Source organism: Engraulis encrasicolus, chromosome 11 (genome assembly GCF_034702125.1).
Source record: "Engraulis encrasicolus isolate BLACKSEA-1 chromosome 11, IST_EnEncr_1.0, whole genome shotgun sequence".
In the NCBI taxonomy this organism is placed as follows: Eukaryota; Metazoa; Chordata; class Actinopteri; order Clupeiformes; family Engraulidae; genus Engraulis; species Engraulis encrasicolus.
The window spans coordinates 14,302,482-14,321,097 of NC_085867.1; the positions used below are offsets into that span (position 1 = coordinate 14,302,482).

Consider the following 18,616-nt stretch of genomic DNA (forward strand, 5'->3'; position numbering starts at 1 on the left):
ACAGTGTGAGAAGAATGGTGCAATGGGGAGTATAACAGATTACTCTGGTACAGGTCAACATACACCATGCCCATCGTTCAAAGCAAAACCATAACAGTCAACGTCATTCAAATATCTTAAATGCATACTGTATGTGGACAGCTTCATCTCATTGTAACAGCATGTGGACTTGATTTACAACAGTCATCTAAAAAACATGGATATTAACATGTTTTCCGGTAACTTACCTTTTGTAATTATGTAAATAAATAGTGGTTTAATTGACACTGTGGTGTGGTCTCCCTTTTATGCGAACACTGCTCAATTCAGCCGAAGCTTAAAAGGGAGACCACACCGCAGCGTCAATTAAACCACTATTTCTTGACATACTTACAAAAGGTCATTGTATTGTTTCCTTTCGAACCTTCCTTTCCTGTTTCGTGCCCTTCTCAAAACCATCCCTACACTTTACCCGTCAGTAATGCAATGTTTCAGAATTTTGAAATTGTGCCCTTCCCAAAAAACATCCCTAAACTTAACCTGCCATAGGTGCGCTTTGCCATGCGGCAGCAGTCTAATTGGAAGCAGTGGGGAACAAAGAACCCTTTTTTGAAAAAAGGGTCCCAAGTTCAACTCATTGTGTCAACCCCTTTACAAAGCCAATGCAATGTTTCCGAGTTTTCCTTCCCAAAACCATCCCTAAACCTAAGCTGTCAGTAATGCAATGTTTCTGAGTTGTAAATTTGTGCCCTGACCAAAATTATTCCTAAACCTACAACCAACAACAACCTGCGCTTTGCAATGCGGCAGCAGTCTACTTTGAAGCAGCGGGAAACATAGAATCCTTTTTGGGGAAAAAAGGCAACATAGGACACGGGGAACATGGGGATGACCCCATGTATACATGGTTGAGATGATCTGATGCAGTTCATACCAAGCATCATAATGGGAAGGAAAGGCTATTTAAATACATCAAATCTTGAGGCAAATGGGCTACAGCAGCAGAAAACCACATTGTGACACAGCACTCCAAAGCACACAAGTGAACACTGCACACAACGAAATTGCATTTATGTCTCACCCGTGCAAGGGGGCAGCCCTCAATGGCGCCCCAAGGGAGCAGTGCGGCGGGACGGTACAGTGGTGTAGTCTACGTAGAACGCGGGTATACGGAGTATACCCACTTCTAAATTTCAGGGATATCAGTATACCCACTTAAAATTGATTGATCCATTGTTTTGAATAGCACAAATATATACAGTATACCCACTTAAAAAAATGCTCAAATATACAGTATACCCACCATAAAAAAAGTAGACTACACCACTGGACGGTACCATGCTCAGTGTACCTCAGTCATGGAGGAGGAAGGGGGAGAGCACTGGTTAATTACTCCCCCCACCAACCTGGCGGGTTGGAGTCGAACCAGCAACCTTTGGGCCACAAGTCTGACACCCTAACCGCTTACCCACGAACTGCCCACGAATACTGCACAAATACCATGGTCTTCGAGATGATCTGATGCAGTTCAAACTAAGCATCATAATGAGGGAAGAAAGGTTAAATTACTTTGAACATGGCATGGCTGTTGGTGCCGAAAGGGATTGATTTATTTATTTCAGAAAAGACTGATCTGCTGGGATATTCACACATAACCATCTCTGGGGTTAAAGAATGGTACAGAAAAAAAATACAGTGAGCAGCGATTCTGTGGGTAAAAATGCCTTGTTGATGGCAGAGGTCAGAGGAGAATGGCCAGACTGGTTGGAACTGATAGTCAAATAACCACTCAGTACAACAAAGGTATGCGTAAGAGAATCCCTGATTACACAGCACATCAAATCTACCTGTAGTGGTCCCCACTAACACCACCGACACCTCCCGCACCAGCCAGCTGTAGTGGTCTCCACCAACACCACCGGTCTGCACCAGCCAGCTGTAGTGGTCCCCACTAACACCACCGGTCTGCACCAGCCAGCTGTAGTGGTCCCCACTAACACCACCGGTCTGCACCAGCCAGCTGTAGTGGTCCCCACCAACACCTGCACCTGTAAAAGTCAAGCAAGGAAGGCTCCACCTCTGCACCTGTACAAGTCAAACAATTAATATTTGACTTGTAATAGTTCAGTTAACTGCCTCAGTAATAGAAATTAAAGATTAAATGTGTGGCTACTAGACCTGTATGATTCTTTTTCTGACTCTGACCCCTGATCACACATGCAGTACATAATGGCATGAATGTTGCATGAGAGTGAATGTTTGGTATGTAATGGGTGTGTCCTCACATACCTGTTAGAAGTGAACATTAGCGCATGCATGCACAAAGTTCCAGATTGACTTACTGGTTTCATACCATGTAGTCAGACTGCATATCTGCAATGCTTTTAGCAGATGAGATGACTCGGTGAAGTTCAACACAGAATCTGGAAACTAGTTTCTGGTCTAACATGATATTCAACAATCCGTAAGTAAGCCCTTCTACAGGTCAGGGGTGCATTTCTCGAAAGCATAATTGTTAGCCTGTTAGCAACTTAGGTAGTTGCCAATGGGAAATTATATTGCAAACAACAAAGTAGCTAACATAGTAAGCAACTATCATTTTGAGAAATTCACCCCAGCTGTGTAGTGTTCTTAAAACAGCCATCAGCACCTGGTGGGATGCCTCAGCTGAGCACATCATCAGAACCAACCCCACTCTCTTCACTCAAAGATATCTACTTAGCAGTGTACGCAGATTTTTTAGGACTTTTCCCGTGCACATGCGTTGTTTAACCCAGCCCGGACTAGAAGACATTTGTTCAACCATCTGGCTGGTACTGTAAAGGCTCTTTTCAACTGACAGTTTTCTGGTAGGCCTACTGCTCGACAAAGCGTGAGTCGGCCGCCACTTTTTGCTTTTCAAATAGGCATGACACAGCTCAATCGTAATGCAAAAAGTGGCGGCCAAGTTGCGCTGTGTCGAGCTGTAGGCCTACCAGAAAACCTGCAGTGGAAAAGAGGCATAAGACCCAGGAAAAGTTTTTATCTTCAAGCCATTCGAATTTTGAAGACTCACATTATTCACATTCAATGTCATACTGTTTTCTCTCTCTTTCTCTCTCTCTCTCTCTCTCTCTCTCTCTCTCACACACACACACACACACACACACACACACACACACAACAGGATATCTGACTTAAAAAAGCCACTCCCTCTGTTCTGCTCTTTCATGTGAAACGAAAGTAAAGTTTTCCACTTTCTTCACTGTGTGACTCCGCACATTACTGAAGGGGAAGGCAAAGACGAGGCAGAGAGTTTGCCAAAATGGCCGAAGCCAGCGTTTGGAGTGAGGATGAGTTCAGTTGTCCAATCTGCCTGGATCTGCTAAAGGATGTGACAACTTTACCCTGTGGACATAGTTTCTGTATGGCTTGTATCACAGACTGCTGGGATCAACAGGATCCAAAGCGAGTCTGCACCTGCCCACAGTGCAGACAGACCTTCTATCCAAGACCAGTCCTGGGCAGAAACACAGTCCTGGCTGACGTGGTGGACAAGCTGAAGCGCCTGGGACTCAAGTCTACACCGGCGGTCCACTGCTATGTTGGACCTGGAGACGTGGAGTGTGACGTCTGCTCTGGGAGAAAGCAGAAGGCTGTCAAGTCCTGTCTGACATGCCTGGCATCTTACTGTGAAACTCACCTCAGAGCTCATAACGATCTCAACCCAGGCACAAGACACAAAGTGATTGATACTGCTGGTAAAGTAGAAGATCTCATCTGTCCTGATCATGATAAATTGTTTGAGCTCTTCTGTCGCACTGATCAGACATGCATATGCATGTTGTGTGTCATGGATACACACAGAGGACACGATACAGTTTCAGTTGCAGCAGAGAGGACAGAGAAACAGGTGAGAAACACAGCATTACAGTAGGCTACATTTTGTTGCCAAATATGTCTATAAGTGATCATTTAAAATGGCTGATATATGATCAACCTAATCATGTATGAAAAGCAGAGGTGTCAAAAGTAAAAGTAAAAAAAAACGTTTAACTAAGGTAGCTTATCGGAGTAACCAGCAGACCTGTGCACTTAAGATCAGCTCACTTTGCACTGGTTGGGTTTTAGTGTTTTTTAGTAACAACACAGGTGTAGGACATACACCATGAATTTACTTTTACTTTTGACACCTCTGATGAGAAGTGTAAATTCCAAGTCATGGTGAATAGGCTACATAGAAATTGGTGGTGAATATACATGAAAAAGACAGTAATTGTGAAAGGTCAGCCTAAATGACTTAAAGGTGCACTGTGCGATATGTTTAGTTGTTTATTTACAAAATGAATGGTGTCCATTCAAAAATGTTAAATTTTCATGAATACTCACCACCACAATCAAATTCTAAGTAGCCTTCATTATGAATGGGAAAATGGCATATTTCAGACATGAAAAGGGTGATCTTCTCCATTGTCTGCCATTTTGAATTTCCAGAAATGGACATTTTTAGCTGCAAAACTTACTATGTTTTGGTCAGACTTTAAAATATTAGTTCATTATTTAGTAAATATTAATGAAAAGATCAAATTTGGCAGTAAACAGCACAGTTTCAATGAGCAGCATCGTTGCAATACCTACTCTGGCCACCATCTGACACAGTGTGCCTTTAAATTAACTTGAATAAACTGCTAAAAAAATGTACATACTTGAACTTTAAAAAAACACTCCAATAATTTGAAAAGGCTACTATGAAGCATATTCTGTAATGACTTCCATTTAATTTAATCAAGAAAGACATCAGCAGCTGATCTGTTCATCTCCTTATAAAACATCTGTGTAGGGCTCGCTCCTTTGCTACCCAACTCCACTCTTTGCTTATTTCGTGGTGCTCATGAATGATCAGTTCACTCATCTGAAAAAAAAAATCACAACTTACATATCCTTTTCCATGAAAGACTGTTAATTTAGTTTTCTTCTGGTTAATTTATTGAACCTGACTTTTTGAGTTGTATTATTACATTTTCATTCAGATAATGTGCATGTATATGTATATAATCCAAAAGACATTGCTTGTTTATGCAACAGGCGTTAATTAACTCTTATACCTTACTTGTAACAAGCCACTATCCAAAACCATAACCAGCATGATCCAAGTGGTATCCATATGGTATATTTGACATAATAATCCCCTCTCTTACCAGTAAACATCCAGGGTATTGATATAGACATTGTGGACACGTACAAATACCTTGGAGTTCACCTCAATAAAAAATTAGACTGGACTGACAACACCCAGGCTCTCTACAAGAAAGGCCAGAGTAGACTCCACCTGTTGCGGAGACTGAGGTCCTTTGGGGTTCAACAAAACCTACTGAGGACCTTCTACGACTCTGTGGTCTCCTCTGTTGTGTTCTATGGGGTGGTGTGCTGGGGCAGCAGCATCACAGCAGCTGAGGCAAAGAAACTCATCAAACTGGTGAAGAAGGCTGGCTCTGTTCTGGGCCGCAGCCTTGACCCTGAGGAAATAGTGGGGGACAGGAGGATGGTGACAAAACAGTCATCAATCCTGGGTAACACCAACCACCCCCTGCATGGAACAGTGGCAGCCCTGCTGAGCCCACTGAGCAGTAGACTCCTCCACCCAAACTGCAGAACAGAGAGGTACCGCAGGGCCTTTCTTCCCTCTGCAGTCAGACTATATAATAACACTAAGTCCCTGCGGTAGCCTTGGGGATGATGATGATGATGATGATGGTGGTGATGATGATGATGATGATGATGATGATGATGATGGTGGTGGTGGTGGTAGTGATGGTAGTGATGGTCTTTTTATCTTTTTAACTTTTTAACTTACTTATTTATTATTGTCCTAGCACCCTCTCCTCCATTTTATGAAGCTGCTAATGCACTTTTTACAATGCACTTTCACTTTTACTAATGTACTTGTTGTTGTGGTTTTTAACAGAGACATTTATATTTTCCCCTAACATCTTTTTTAAGTATTTATCCTGTGTTGTTGTATGTACACTGTCTACTGTCTCTGCACAATCTGTATGTTACTGCTGCAACAAACGAATTTCCCCATGGCGGGATTATTAAAGGCATACTTACTTACTTAAGAGACTAATAATAATTACAAAAAATACGTAATATTTTTGTTCAGCACCAGGGATTGTGCACAAGTAACTCTCTACAAGTGGATATTTGACATAAGAAACATCTTTTTTTTTTAGCCAGAAGTGGGGGAAACTCAGAGAAAATTCCAAAAGATCATCAAAGAAAAAGAAAGTCATCTTCAAGACTTAGGAAGTGCTGTGAAAACGCTTCAAGTAAGTTTTCAATCACATGAGACTGGAGATTGCTCCTGCTGAGGTTCCAAAAGTAAAGGTAAAAGTAAAAGAAAACAAAGAAACGGTCTCCTTCCAACACAGGTAACTTATCTGAGTAACCAGTAGGCCTGTGTACATTTCTTACCGTCATCTGACTCTGCTGACTGGATCAAATTTGTTTATCTACCAGTACTTCATTAGGTACAATGGAGTAAATGGTGTAACAACTATGTGATATCATGTTGTGGTGTTGTACTTGGTGTTGTACTTACAGTACAACATGAATTTACGTTTACTTTTGACACCTGCAACTAAGATGCATCTAGCTATTTAGATATTTTGTAACAGATAGAAAATGTCTAAAATGTCTAAATATGCAGTGTGTATGCCAACAGTGTTCTGCTGATGCGGCAGTGGAGAACAGTGAGAGGATCTTCACTGAGATGATGGACTCTATTGAGAAAAGATGCTCTGAGGTGACAAAGCTGATCAGAGATCAGGAGAGGGCTGATGTGAGTCATGCTGAAGAACTCAAGGAGACACTGGAACAGGAGATCGCAGAGCTGAAGATGAAACTGACTGAGCTGGAGCAGTTCTCACAAAGTGCAAATAACATCTATTTTCTCAAGGTACTCTGGCACCATAGTAGCCTATTACAAACAATTGGTAAGAAAGTGATAACATTTACCTAATCAGTTATCAAAGAATACAATCTGGAAAACACATGGTAATATTTCAGTTCAGTTAGTAGTTTGATACCAAAAGCATTTGAATGAATTGTGAATATATTTTGACTAGGTACAGTAATATTTGACTATACGGTACGAACATAACTACAGAATTATGCCTTGTTGAAGGTTGTACATAAAAAGGTTGTGGTCTTGATAAGTGAAAAGTGTAGTAGGCCATAGAGTCAAGCAAAGCTGTCACCTTAGTTGTTGAGCTCATCTTATCTAGTTAATTTAGTTGGCCTGACTCTGGTGGATACTTTACGTATTTCTGAACAACAGAACTTACTCAGTGGTTGGTTATGCACTTCAATTCAGACATTTTTGTTTTGCATTTTCTAGAGTTTCCAGTCTCTGTGTGCCTTCACTACATCTGACAATCCATCTGCATGCTCAGTGCGAACAGATGTGCTTTTTGAGAGTGTGAGTGACAGCTGCTCAATGCTCAAAGAGAAGCTGCAGCATGAGCTCCACCAGGGACTGCAGGACATAACTAAAACTGGTAATGTAAATGGGAAATAACTTACTTAACATATTTTTGACAGACTAAGAATGTTTTTAACTAGTATATTTCTTCTTATAGGTGAACGAATCACCATTTTTAGAACCGAGTCTGAGACAAAGCAGGATTCCCTTGAATGTAAGTAAAAGTCTACATAAATATTTAAAGAGAAAGAGACAGACAGGCAGACAGACTAATACAGTATTTTCACCCATTTAGCCTGATGACTCGTATATGTTGTTTGACCTTTGTTGCCTGGAGCGACATATACGCTGCATTCAGTCTCTTGAGATTTTAGCTTTTTGAATAAAAATGTGAGGATGTTACAGCTGAACGAACACATTCTAATGCTAGACGAGGGTCTTTGGGTTTAAAATATGACTTATTTCATGTTTTTATGTGCATCAGGGGCTGAGATATTTAGGTTTTTATAGGCTGAGGGCAACTCTCCCAACAAGGGCTTCGGCATTCAGTAGGCGTTTTTTGCAGGTGCTTTAGGCATCAATGGGTTAAACCAGTGGGCAAATATTAATGTTATAGGCTAAATGGTTGATGCATGCATAACATAAAAACAAACTGATTGTGATGATTTGTTCACTCTGCTACAGATTCCTGTGCGCAAGACTTTGGGGAATCTGTGAAGTGGCCGGTGAGTGCACATGCATATTGTTGTTTCATAAGAACATAAAAAGGGCAAATATCATCCCAAGCTGTTCCCTGAGAAAAGATATTACTTGTAACCGTTAGACCTGTACTCCTTAATTATAAATTTAGTCAAGTGCTTACAGCAGTTGATGATGGGGAGGTGAATAGTTGGGTACATATAAGGTTTAAACCCAAAAAAATGATGATAAAGGTAAAAAGGTGTTTTCATTCCGGTAATGCACTATATTACCAAAAGTTTTCGCTCACCTATCCAAATGATCAGCCTGGTGTCCCAATCACTTGCATTTACAAAGATTGGAAAATGTTGGCTGGTGTAATGAGTCTCAATTTCTGCTGCAATGCTTGAATATTAGGGTCAGAATTTGACGTCAACATGATCCACCCTGTCTTGAATGAACAGTTCAGTCGGTAGGGCACTGGGTTGCTACGCTGGCGACCCGAGTTCGATTCCGGTCCGGGTCATTTGCTGATCCTCCCCAATATCTCTCTCCCACTTGCATCCTGTCACCATCTCGAACTGTCCTATCAAATAAAAGCAAAAAAGCCCTAAATTAAAAAAACAGTTCAGGCTGGTGGTGTAATTGTGTAGGGGATTTTCCTGGCCCCTTAGTATTACCTGAATATTGTTGCAGGCAGTTAAGGCAGTTCTGAAAGCAAAAGGGGTTCCAACCACATACTAACAAGGTTGCGTTGTGAAATCCATGTATAAAGTGGCCAGTTTGTTTGTTGGACACCTCTTTAGCCAGTGGGTTCAAGTCATAGCTATAGAGGACTACAGTATAACTTCCAGGACTGCTACAGCTGTACTGTGTCTGTTGTGTTAACATATTTACAAACATTTTTTTCTTTCTTTGATAGTTAGTTCATTACTTACAAAGTGTTGATGAAGCTCTTTAAAATGATTGTTATTTTAAGTGCCACAAAGTAAACTTAAACAGATATAGCATACTGTATGTTAACCCATACAGTACTGTATATTATACACAATTGACAGGATTACATGTTTATTAGTTTTAATTATAAAAACCCTACAATAAATGCAGAAAATAACCATGAGTAATAGTTTGGAAGCAAAACTAAGCTATTCCTTTTTGATAAATAAGTTAATTTAAATGTAGTTCTAAGAAGTGCAGTGCATGATGGGCACGCCCTTTGTCAGAAATGCAATGCATGGCCAATGCAGCAATTATAATAATATTTCTGTTGTTACGTACATGGCAAATTGTTTGGATAACAACTAAATTGCACGAGTGAGGGGAGGAGCCAAAGACGTACTGTAGGTAGGCTCAGAGCTGGTTCTCTATAGATTGCGTACCCATCATGTACTGCATATTCACAAACATTAACTTAATTATCACAAAGGAATAGTTACGTTTTGCTTCAAAACTATTACTCTTCCTAATATTCTACATTTATTGTAGGGTTTTTACAATTAAAACTAAGTGGTACATGAAAAAAAATGTCTCACCACCCCACTGTCATTGGAGAAGGGCATGTCCAATCCTTGCTATATAATAGCTCCTGTTACTAGACAACAATATTGAGAGAAGAGTAGATATTATGATCAAATGGATTATAAAATAGTAATTTAAATGTTATATCTTTACACGTTGCTAATCAGGGGGAAGGCATAGGTTGTGCGGGCCTGGTTATTGTTGGCCCTTGGCAGTGTGGGGGCTCTAGGACATCTGGACTGAGCAATGCTTCACTTTAGAATAGGGACCCTTATTCCACATTTGTTTTCACACTGTTCAGGGTTTGTTCACACAGTGTGTCGGGAGCTTATACACATTGTATTCTGGCACTTATTACTTACAAATAAATAGAAATATAGGCTTACTGGTCCTTACTAAGGTTATATTAGTAATAAATGCTTAACTGTGCATGAACAAGACATTTGCTAATAAATGTCTAACAACTGTCTGATTTTGCTTAGTACATGCCTTACAAGTTACTTATACAGGCATTAACATTGTATGTGTTAGTGCTTATAGATCTATCCCTAAAATAAAGTGTTACTGGATCAATGTAATATAAAGTCGAATTTACATTTCCCATCCAATCTAAACAACATTAAGCTTCAGAAAAGATCATCAAGAGTGTACTAGTCAATTGACAACATGACAACCCGATTTGACTAGCTTGTCCATACACTATGACACAATGACTAACCATTATGCTGGCACTGACACGTTCATTGACACAAAAACTTGCCTTTGAATGACAAACTTTGGATTTTGAGCAAGAGACTTGGTTTTGCAGGTCATCCATGGTGTATTGCCATTTGTTAAAGCTGTTTTGAGAATGAATGTTTTGCAAATTGCGAGAGAGATTCGAGAAATGTATGAAACCAATTGAGAAAAACTGTAGGCAAATAAGAAAGGCCCTGTTTGTATCACCGTGTTTTTGTGTAGATGGACCATCACAGCAGAGGTTGGGCCTCTAAGTCAAACAAAAGGCCGGGGTCGCGTACTGAGAATGTGCCTCCAGGGAAATGGCGGAGCGCCGAGAGAGCTGCTTTTCCCGTTACCCGGGCATCCACACAGGACCCCAGACTCCCACCATATACAATTGACTTTACCTCTGAAACATTGCAAGTGCCTACAAATGAACGGATGAAAGTATGTTTCATAGATGCAAGACAGATTGGTGAAATCCTTATAAAATTATTGACGTATATACGCGTGAAACAGTGTGTTATTTAAAAAGTAATATGGAATTGATATTTCTACTCTAACACAAAAATGCATTGGTAGCACTTAAGAATAGTGGTCTTTTTAACGATTTATAAACACATAGTAAATCATTCATTAACACTTAGGAAATAATTATTCTGTAAATTATTTTTTTCTGGATTATCACACATTGTTTAGATTCTAACATACATGTGATGTCTATGTGTGTTTGTGTGCAGAAGCCTAACAGAAATGACACTCGACAGATGAGAGATTGTCTCATGTTTGATGCAAGCTGCAATCAGCCTCAGGATGGTCAATCAAAACGCAGAAAAGATGAAATCCTCATCGACTTCACCAATGGATCGCTGCAAGTGTCTATAAATGAAGCCACTAGTTTTCAGAGCCCGGCCCCCACACCAGTAGCTGGAGCCTCAAGTGGATCTGGATCTGGAGCCTTGAGATCAGGTGATAGGCCTGAACCAGGTGCTGAGGGTGGGCCTCCAGAACGGCGGCGGAGGGATGAGAGTCCTGGTGCTACGGCCATGAGGGCACCCTCACAGCACCAAAGACCCCCGACAGATAAGCCTGAAACCACAAGACACCCAGAAGTGTCAAGACACGAGCACTGTTCCTCAACACATGAGGCTACATCCTCAACCCATGATACCAGATCTCCAACACGTGAGGCTAGATCCTCAACCCATGATACCAGATCTCCAACACGTGAGGCTAGATCCTCAACCCATGATACCAGATCTCCAACACGTGAGGCTAGATCCTCAACCCATGATACCAGATCTCCAACACGTGAGGCTAGATCCTCAACCCATGATACCAGATCTCCAACACGTGAGGCTAGATCCTCAACCTATGATACCTGGGGTGAGCTTCTCAAAAGAGAAGTTGTTAGCCTGTTAGCAACTTCGGTAGTTGCCAATGGGAAAATGCATAGAAAACCGCAAAGTAGCTAATGTAGTTAGCAACTTTGGTTTTGAGAAATTCACCCCAGATCTCCAACACGTGAGGCTAGATCCTCAACCCATGATACCAGATCTCCAACACGTGAGGCTAGATCCTCAACCTATGATACCAGATCTAGGTCTGCAACATACAAGACCAGATCTCCAACCTATAAAGTGAAAAAGTGAAAGCCCATTGGGAAACTCCAACTCCCATTGTCATTGTGACACAGCACTCCACAGCACACAAGTGAACACTGCACATTGTACACAACGAAATTGCATTTTATGCCATTTTATGCCTGCCCCATGGGGAGCAGTGCGGTGGGACGGTACCATGCTCAGGGTACCTCAGTCATGGAGGAGGATGGGGGAGAGCACTGGTTGATTACTCCCCCCACCAACCTGGCGGGTCGGGAGTCGAACCGGCAACCTCTGGGATGCAAGTCTGACGCCCTAACCGCTCACCCATGACTGCCTCGTATGAGGCTAGGTCTGCAACATACAAGACCAGATCTCCGTCACGTGGGGTTGGATCTTCTACATACGAGTCCAGATCTCCGACACGTGAGGGTAAATCAGGGGTGTCGAACACGAGGCCCGGGGGCTGGATGTGGCAATCAAGACGGTTCAATCCGACCCCAGACTCGTAGAGAAAAAACTAGAGAAGAAATTCTCCTGCCCATTACAAAGTTGCTGCAGGTTTTCAATAAAAGTCTAAGGTGAAATATGGTAGGGGTACAGCTCTTATACAGGAGTGCTGATGGTGTTTGAGAGCTGTTTTACTGTCATCGATTTAATCATGAATACACAGATTCATTGCTGTACAAATAGCGAATGTTACCATTACCCTTCATTGTTTTTCATTGTGTTTTACAACTTGACAATGACCCCTAAACACACATCCACGTGTGGCTAAGGCTGATTTTCTAAAGAGCTAAAAGTGATTCAGTGTGAAGTATATGACACCTGATCTGGGTATTTGTGTATTTGAAGTGATTTATCTGCTAATTTTTCACATTATTCTCTTTAGGCGACAAAACTTGTCTTGCCAAAATCTGACCTTTCTGCATTCATTAAATGGTTAATCTTTCTTCCGTGCAACAAATTCATTTTTTGTGCATCACTTAATTTGGGAGGGTTGTAGCTTTCATAAGAGCGACTTCTGAAGCCAATTGATTAATGGGAAGTTATTAGCTGTTCAACATGTATTAGTCGACAAAACTAGTCAGAAACAGACTTGGCAAGGACTGTATATGTATAAAATATAGCAAATGTGTGCCATAATTACAGTAAAAGGTGCTCCAACTGTAATCCAACCGCTAAAGGTGCTCCAACAACATATTAGTATGCAACCTTTTTTTTGGTGTCAATTTCATTTGACCAGGCGGAGGATCTCATGACAATAATTTACCAACAACGTTGATACATGAAAAAAAAGGTTTATTGTTACATACATTCCTCTTAATTTCGTCGTAAAACCTGTCAACTCATCAAATAAGCCACAAACCCCCTGTTTGGAGGACTCAAGTGTGCGTCTGAAGAGGTGTCCCCCTAAAAATAGCAAAAATAGCATTTTTTTCGTCTTTTCTATAATGTTTTTTTCCTTCTTTTTTCTGCAGTGCTCCTTAAGTGTATACAGTCATAACATAAATAGCAATAATAATAATAATTATTGTAATAAAAAATAAACAAATGCAGAGTTATCCAGAGAGGGCTGTCATGAGGTCAAAAAACACGGCCAGAAGCAAACAGAAGCACACTAACTCCCAGAATGCATTTGGAAAATAAACATACTAAAACTCCCACCACACACAGGCCTGAAAGGACAACAAATGCCAATGCATAGGCCTGCTAATACCTTAGTCAAGCTAGCTTTTCAGTGATCACCTCCTATGTATAGCTACAGGGGTTGCGCCAAGCAGGGTCCAACCATGCCTACGATGAGGGTATATCAAACTGTGCCGTTGTCCCCTTTTGAAGTGCTGTTGGATTGAGTTGGGTAGGCCAGGATCAGAGGAGCTGTATCTAAAACATGCACTCTGCCACTATACAGAGATGACTGATCAGTAAGCAGTGATGGACAACCTGGATTCATTACGTAGTTACAACCCAGTGGCACGTAGTCCATATTCAACCAGGCGATTGCCGTACTTAAACCATAGCTACAGAGCACTAGATGCTGCATTCAGCCTTTTCGTTGGGCACCGCCATCTTGGTCTGGCATCTTGTGTTTTTCATAGATTTTGTTTCACCGCCACCTGCAGGTTAATGTGTGCATCACCATATCACCAATTGATGGAAACCTTATACCCGCTAAATGTGGCGGTGATTTAACTTGAACCATTTGTTCCGAAATTAAGTGGTGGTCAACGCAGCATATAATATTCTACATCTATATCGAAATGGAGGCCAGGCGATAAGCACAGGTAAAACCAGGTCATTTGGGGTGTGTGACACTGGCTTGTATAACTAATGAATCTAGGTTGTCCATCACTGTCAGTAAGCCACACGCTATACAGGGACCAAGTGAACCTTCTAGATTTAGCCCACCACTGGCCACAGATGGGGCAGTCAGGAGACTAGATGTGCAAGTGGAGCAGTTGTTACCGACTTGTGCGTCTGTCTGTGTGTGTGTGTATGTGGGGAGGTGATGCTGAGGCGTGTGTGCACACCTTTTGTGTTTTGCGTTTGTGTCTCAAATGTTGTGTATCCGTGTATGAAGATGGTGGTGGTTGTTATGATCTGGGAATTTATTGCTCTCTCGGGGCAGTTTGTTTTAAGGACACACCGTTAGGACAAGCGGTCCTAAGAACTCCAGTAGCATCTGGCCGTTTAAATAAAACGTATGTATATATTTAATATATATTTATGTTGCAGGGCTGGGGTGGGAAGGTGGGAGAGGGGTGCTGTAGTCAGGGGGGTATGCAGTGGCTTGTGCAGGAGGGGTAGGTGTTCTGGGGATGGGGGAGAGTATAGCGGAGGGGGAGGAGGGCTAGGACTGTCCTTCGAAGGCGTTGAGGTTGAAGGCGGTGTCCAGGAATCGATCCAGCTCGTGCAGGTGAGTCTTCTTGTTACCAGTGGCGGGTGCAGCAGCGGGACCTCGACCAGCATACCTGATGGGGGCACACGAGAAAACAAACACGAGAAAACACACACACTCACACGTTAGAGACTCTTTCAACTCCAAAGACAAGATAACCTGAATCTCACTTAGAGACTGAGCTTTTCTAATACTAATTCCATGGAAACAAAAATTAACAGCAGCAACTATCATTATTCTTATTCTTATTATAATTAGCCCAAAAGTTTAAAAAAGTATGACTAAATGACTAAATACAAATCAATTGATCGATCAATCAATCAACCAATACATCCATCAATCACTCTGAAGCTGGTGAAGTGTGGTGTGAGCGTAGCTGGGGGCTGTCTGGGTATGAGGCCGTGTTCTCATCATATGGGTCGCTTGAGGACAATGGTGGTGTGGATAGAATAAAATAAATGCATTTCTAGCTCGAAGCTGCTGTGGTGTGGTGTGTGTGAGAGTATCTGGGGGCTGTCTGGGTATGGGGCAGTGTTCTCACCATACAGGTCGCTGGCAGTCGATGGTGGTGTGGATACAATAAAATAAGAATGCAAAATGAATGCATTTCTAGCTTGAAGCTGCTGTGGTGTGGTGTGGTGTGGTGTGAGTGTGAGTGTAAGTCGGGTGGCTGTGTGGGGCTGTGCCCTCACCATACGGGTCGCTGGCGGTCGATGGTGGTGCGTATGCGGGGCTTGACGTAGACGTAGTAGCCCTGGTTCTTGTGCTCCTCCTGACTCCACAACAGGTCCGCCTGGGCATACTTATCAGTCTCCGCCTTCACCAGGTCAAAGGGGAACGGAGACAGCTGCACACAACACACACACACACACACACACACACACACACACACACACACACACACACACACACACACACACACACACACACACACACACACACACACACACACACACACACACACACGGAATATTACATTTCTGATGCAGATCCCCCTCTGAGTACTTGGTGTCTCTTCCAAGTGAAACGGGAACGGAGGCAGCAGCACACAACAAACACAGACATATTACATTGCTGATGCAGTATGATTGAAAGGCCTGAAGTGTGCATCAACTCAGTCGTGGGCTTTGTGTGTGTTTTGGGTGTAGAGTGGTGTGTGTGTGTGTGTGTGTGTGTGTGTGTGTGTCTCGCCGTGTAGATAAAACATAAGGGGATGTGATTCAGCAGATTCAGAGAAGGAGTGTGAGGACACCTGCTGAAGTGAGAAGGAACCGCAGCAGGGACTTCAGCAACATACACTGGGTGCAACATTACTAGGCAAACAAGGGTTTTTTTTGTCCATTTCATGCATATTTTCTTGACACTCGTTTCTTGTTGAGTGGCTGCTGGCTTTCGGCCCTTGGCCATGTTTCCGAGTGCTGAAAACCTTGCTCTTCTTGACACTCAAGTTTCAGTTCTGGAATATTAACAGCACTGCAGGCTAACAGTTTTCTGGTAGTTTCACCTTTAATTCTTCTGTCTTTGACAGATCATTTGTGAACATGTTTCTTGTGACCCTGTAGGCTTTGTAACAGTGTTTTTCATAGTTCTGTGATGACATGTGCAATATCTTGGCGATTTCAATATAGCCACAGAAGACTTAAAATTGTTCACAGACTTTTTAGATCTCTTGAGACCCATTTTTCCAGAGGATAACAACAAACGCATACCTGATATATGGTTATGGGTCCACAGATCATCACACCCCCCTTCATTACATAAATGTGCATGACCTGGAAGGCTTTTATCCAGTAGATTTCATGCTCATACAGGTTGGAGTTGGAAAATATGCATAAAATGGACGATATGGTCAAAAAATAGTTTTCCTAGTAATTCTACACGCAGTGTATATATGGGTGCGAGTGTTTGTGTGTGTACCTGCTCGATGCGAACGATGGCGACCGTGTCCTCCATGTTGCGGGTCTTGCGCTCTCGAGCCAGCTCGTAGTAGACCTTGCCTGTGCAGAAGATGACCCGCTTCACCCCCGCCGGGTTCTGGGACGCCGGACCACTGTCTGGGATGATGCGCTGGTAGTGTGTGCCTACATATACACACAAGAACAGACACACGTGCACACGCAGGCGCACATGCACACGCAGACGCACACACACACACGCACACGCACACACACACGGTTGTCAAAAAAAGTCGTGAATATTTAAAATGAAAACTAAATAGTGATGTTAGCAAACTTTGTTCCATAATCCATATTCCTTTTTCCATAACTAATATAGTGTGTAATTATATTTTAATATTTACCCAAAGTTACTACATCAAATCATCCAAATGAATGGGGGGAAAATGAGTGAAATTAAATGTTTGTTACCCGGAAGCATGTCGTCAAAGCTGGACCTGGCCTCCGGGTGGCGCAAGAGGGATTTGGGTGTGAACACAATGAGCTGCAGAAGGAAGGAGAGACACACACAGGAGGCAGTCAGTGGCACACAGAGAAAGTCTAGTAAGAGAACGGAATCTACCATTGACTCCCATTGTAGCCCCGTTGGCGAGCGCAGCCAAGTGAAAGATAAATGGGAGCCTATTGGGCTAAATGGCTCAGCAGGGATTTGTGACGGTTCTGTTCTCTGGTTTGTAAAGATGTGTGCACATGCTGTACCTCATCATGGAAGTTGTATTAGAAGTGAAGTTAAATGTTCCTTGTATGACTTTGTTCTCCCAAATACTTGTTAGTTTTGTCCTGCAACACGCTAGCATTCGGCTATTACCTGCTGGCTGAGGAATCGCTGCGACTATTTACGACCAGAGCTGACGAGAGACGTACTCTGACTGATCCTCGCAGAGACATCTACGGTCACACACCTCAAAACCCCCCACCACCGTCCAACATGTTAATTGAAGGTGCCCAAATTCTTAAGGATGAGCACTGTCATTTCCTTTACCCTATTTACACTTATCGCTTTTCCACCACCTTAAATGCAATAAATAACAGGTGTCCGCAACAATCCAAACACAACTTAAACACATCGACATCTGAAGTCAGAATTAAAACTACAAAACAAATGGCTAAGTGCCGTAAAGCCGATTGTCACGTGTTGTGTCATTGCTATGGTTTAAATAAGGGTAATTTTCAAGAATCTAACACTTGACAAGATGCAAACGTGTCGGCAAATGCTTTCACTTACTCCTGTCTATCATTTCCAGGGAAAAAATTACACGGGCAGATACAATTATTAGAAGCATACAGCCCCATTGGGACCCATTCATTATTTACTTGGCAGCGAGAACATAGCTGCAATGCCACTCCTGGCCACCTGCCTGTGATCCTTCTCTTACGTTAGACATTCTCTGCAGGCACACAGAGACAACAGGCCCAACACAACATTAAGAAACGGGAATAGAGGTCAATATGTTGTCTTTACTGCATGCCGTGTAGGGCTGGGCGGTTTTGGAAAAAATGAGCATCACGGTTTTCTTGAAGAAAATTGACATCACGGTTTTCTGCACGTTTTTTTGATAAGCGGCGATTTCCCTCCAAATCTTAATCTTTCGGACGAAAAAAACTGAAATTACATTTAAAAATGAGATAAAATCATGAATTTAAATTAATCTCCATTTCTATTTTATAATATATAATATTATTTATCCATATATAATTTATAATCAATAGCCTATTCCAAAATATTTGGATCTTGTACCTTAATGCTCGTCTCTTGGGTTCAAATAAAAGTAATCAAATGTGCGTGTGTCTCACTCAC

The 18,616-nt window shown here is 42.1% G+C and overlaps 2 protein-coding genes across 4 annotated transcripts in view; one reads left to right on the forward strand and one right to left on the reverse strand.

The window, feature by feature from the left end:
- The first annotated feature begins 3,270 nt into the window (after window positions 1-3,270).
- On the forward strand, window positions 3,271-11,721 carry LOC134458801 (E3 ubiquitin/ISG15 ligase TRIM25-like). Of its 2 annotated transcripts, XM_063211205.1 has the most exons (6): window positions 3,271-3,871; window positions 6,192-6,287; window positions 6,683-6,916; window positions 7,358-7,517; window positions 7,599-7,655; window positions 11,098-11,721. In XM_063211205.1, coding segments are annotated over exons 1-6 (1,137 nt in total). In that variant the 5' UTR covers window positions 3,271-3,283; the 3' UTR covers window positions 11,100-11,721. The 2 variants fall into 2 exon arrangements, with proteins under 2 accessions (XP_063067275.1, XP_063067274.1); XM_063211204.1 differs by lacking the exon at window positions 11,098-11,721 and having other exon boundaries at window positions 7,599-7,728.
- A 1,525-nt stretch (window positions 11,722-13,246) lies between these two features.
- The window catches only part of ogdhb (oxoglutarate dehydrogenase b), a 45,859-nt gene continuing 40,489 nt past the window's right edge, over window positions 13,247-18,616 (reverse strand). For both annotated transcript variants that reach the window (XM_063209940.1, XM_063209941.1), the window contains exons 20-23: window positions 17,230-17,302; window positions 16,781-16,944; window positions 15,556-15,710; window positions 13,247-14,936 (exon numbers count right to left, since the gene is read on the reverse strand). In XM_063209940.1, coding sequence (XP_063066010.1) covers window positions 14,816-14,936; window positions 15,556-15,710; window positions 16,781-16,944; window positions 17,230-17,302 — 513 coding nt within the window. In that variant the 3' untranslated portion in view covers window positions 13,247-14,815. The remainder of the gene's footprint in view (window positions 14,937-15,555; window positions 15,711-16,780; window positions 16,945-17,229; window positions 17,303-18,616) is intronic.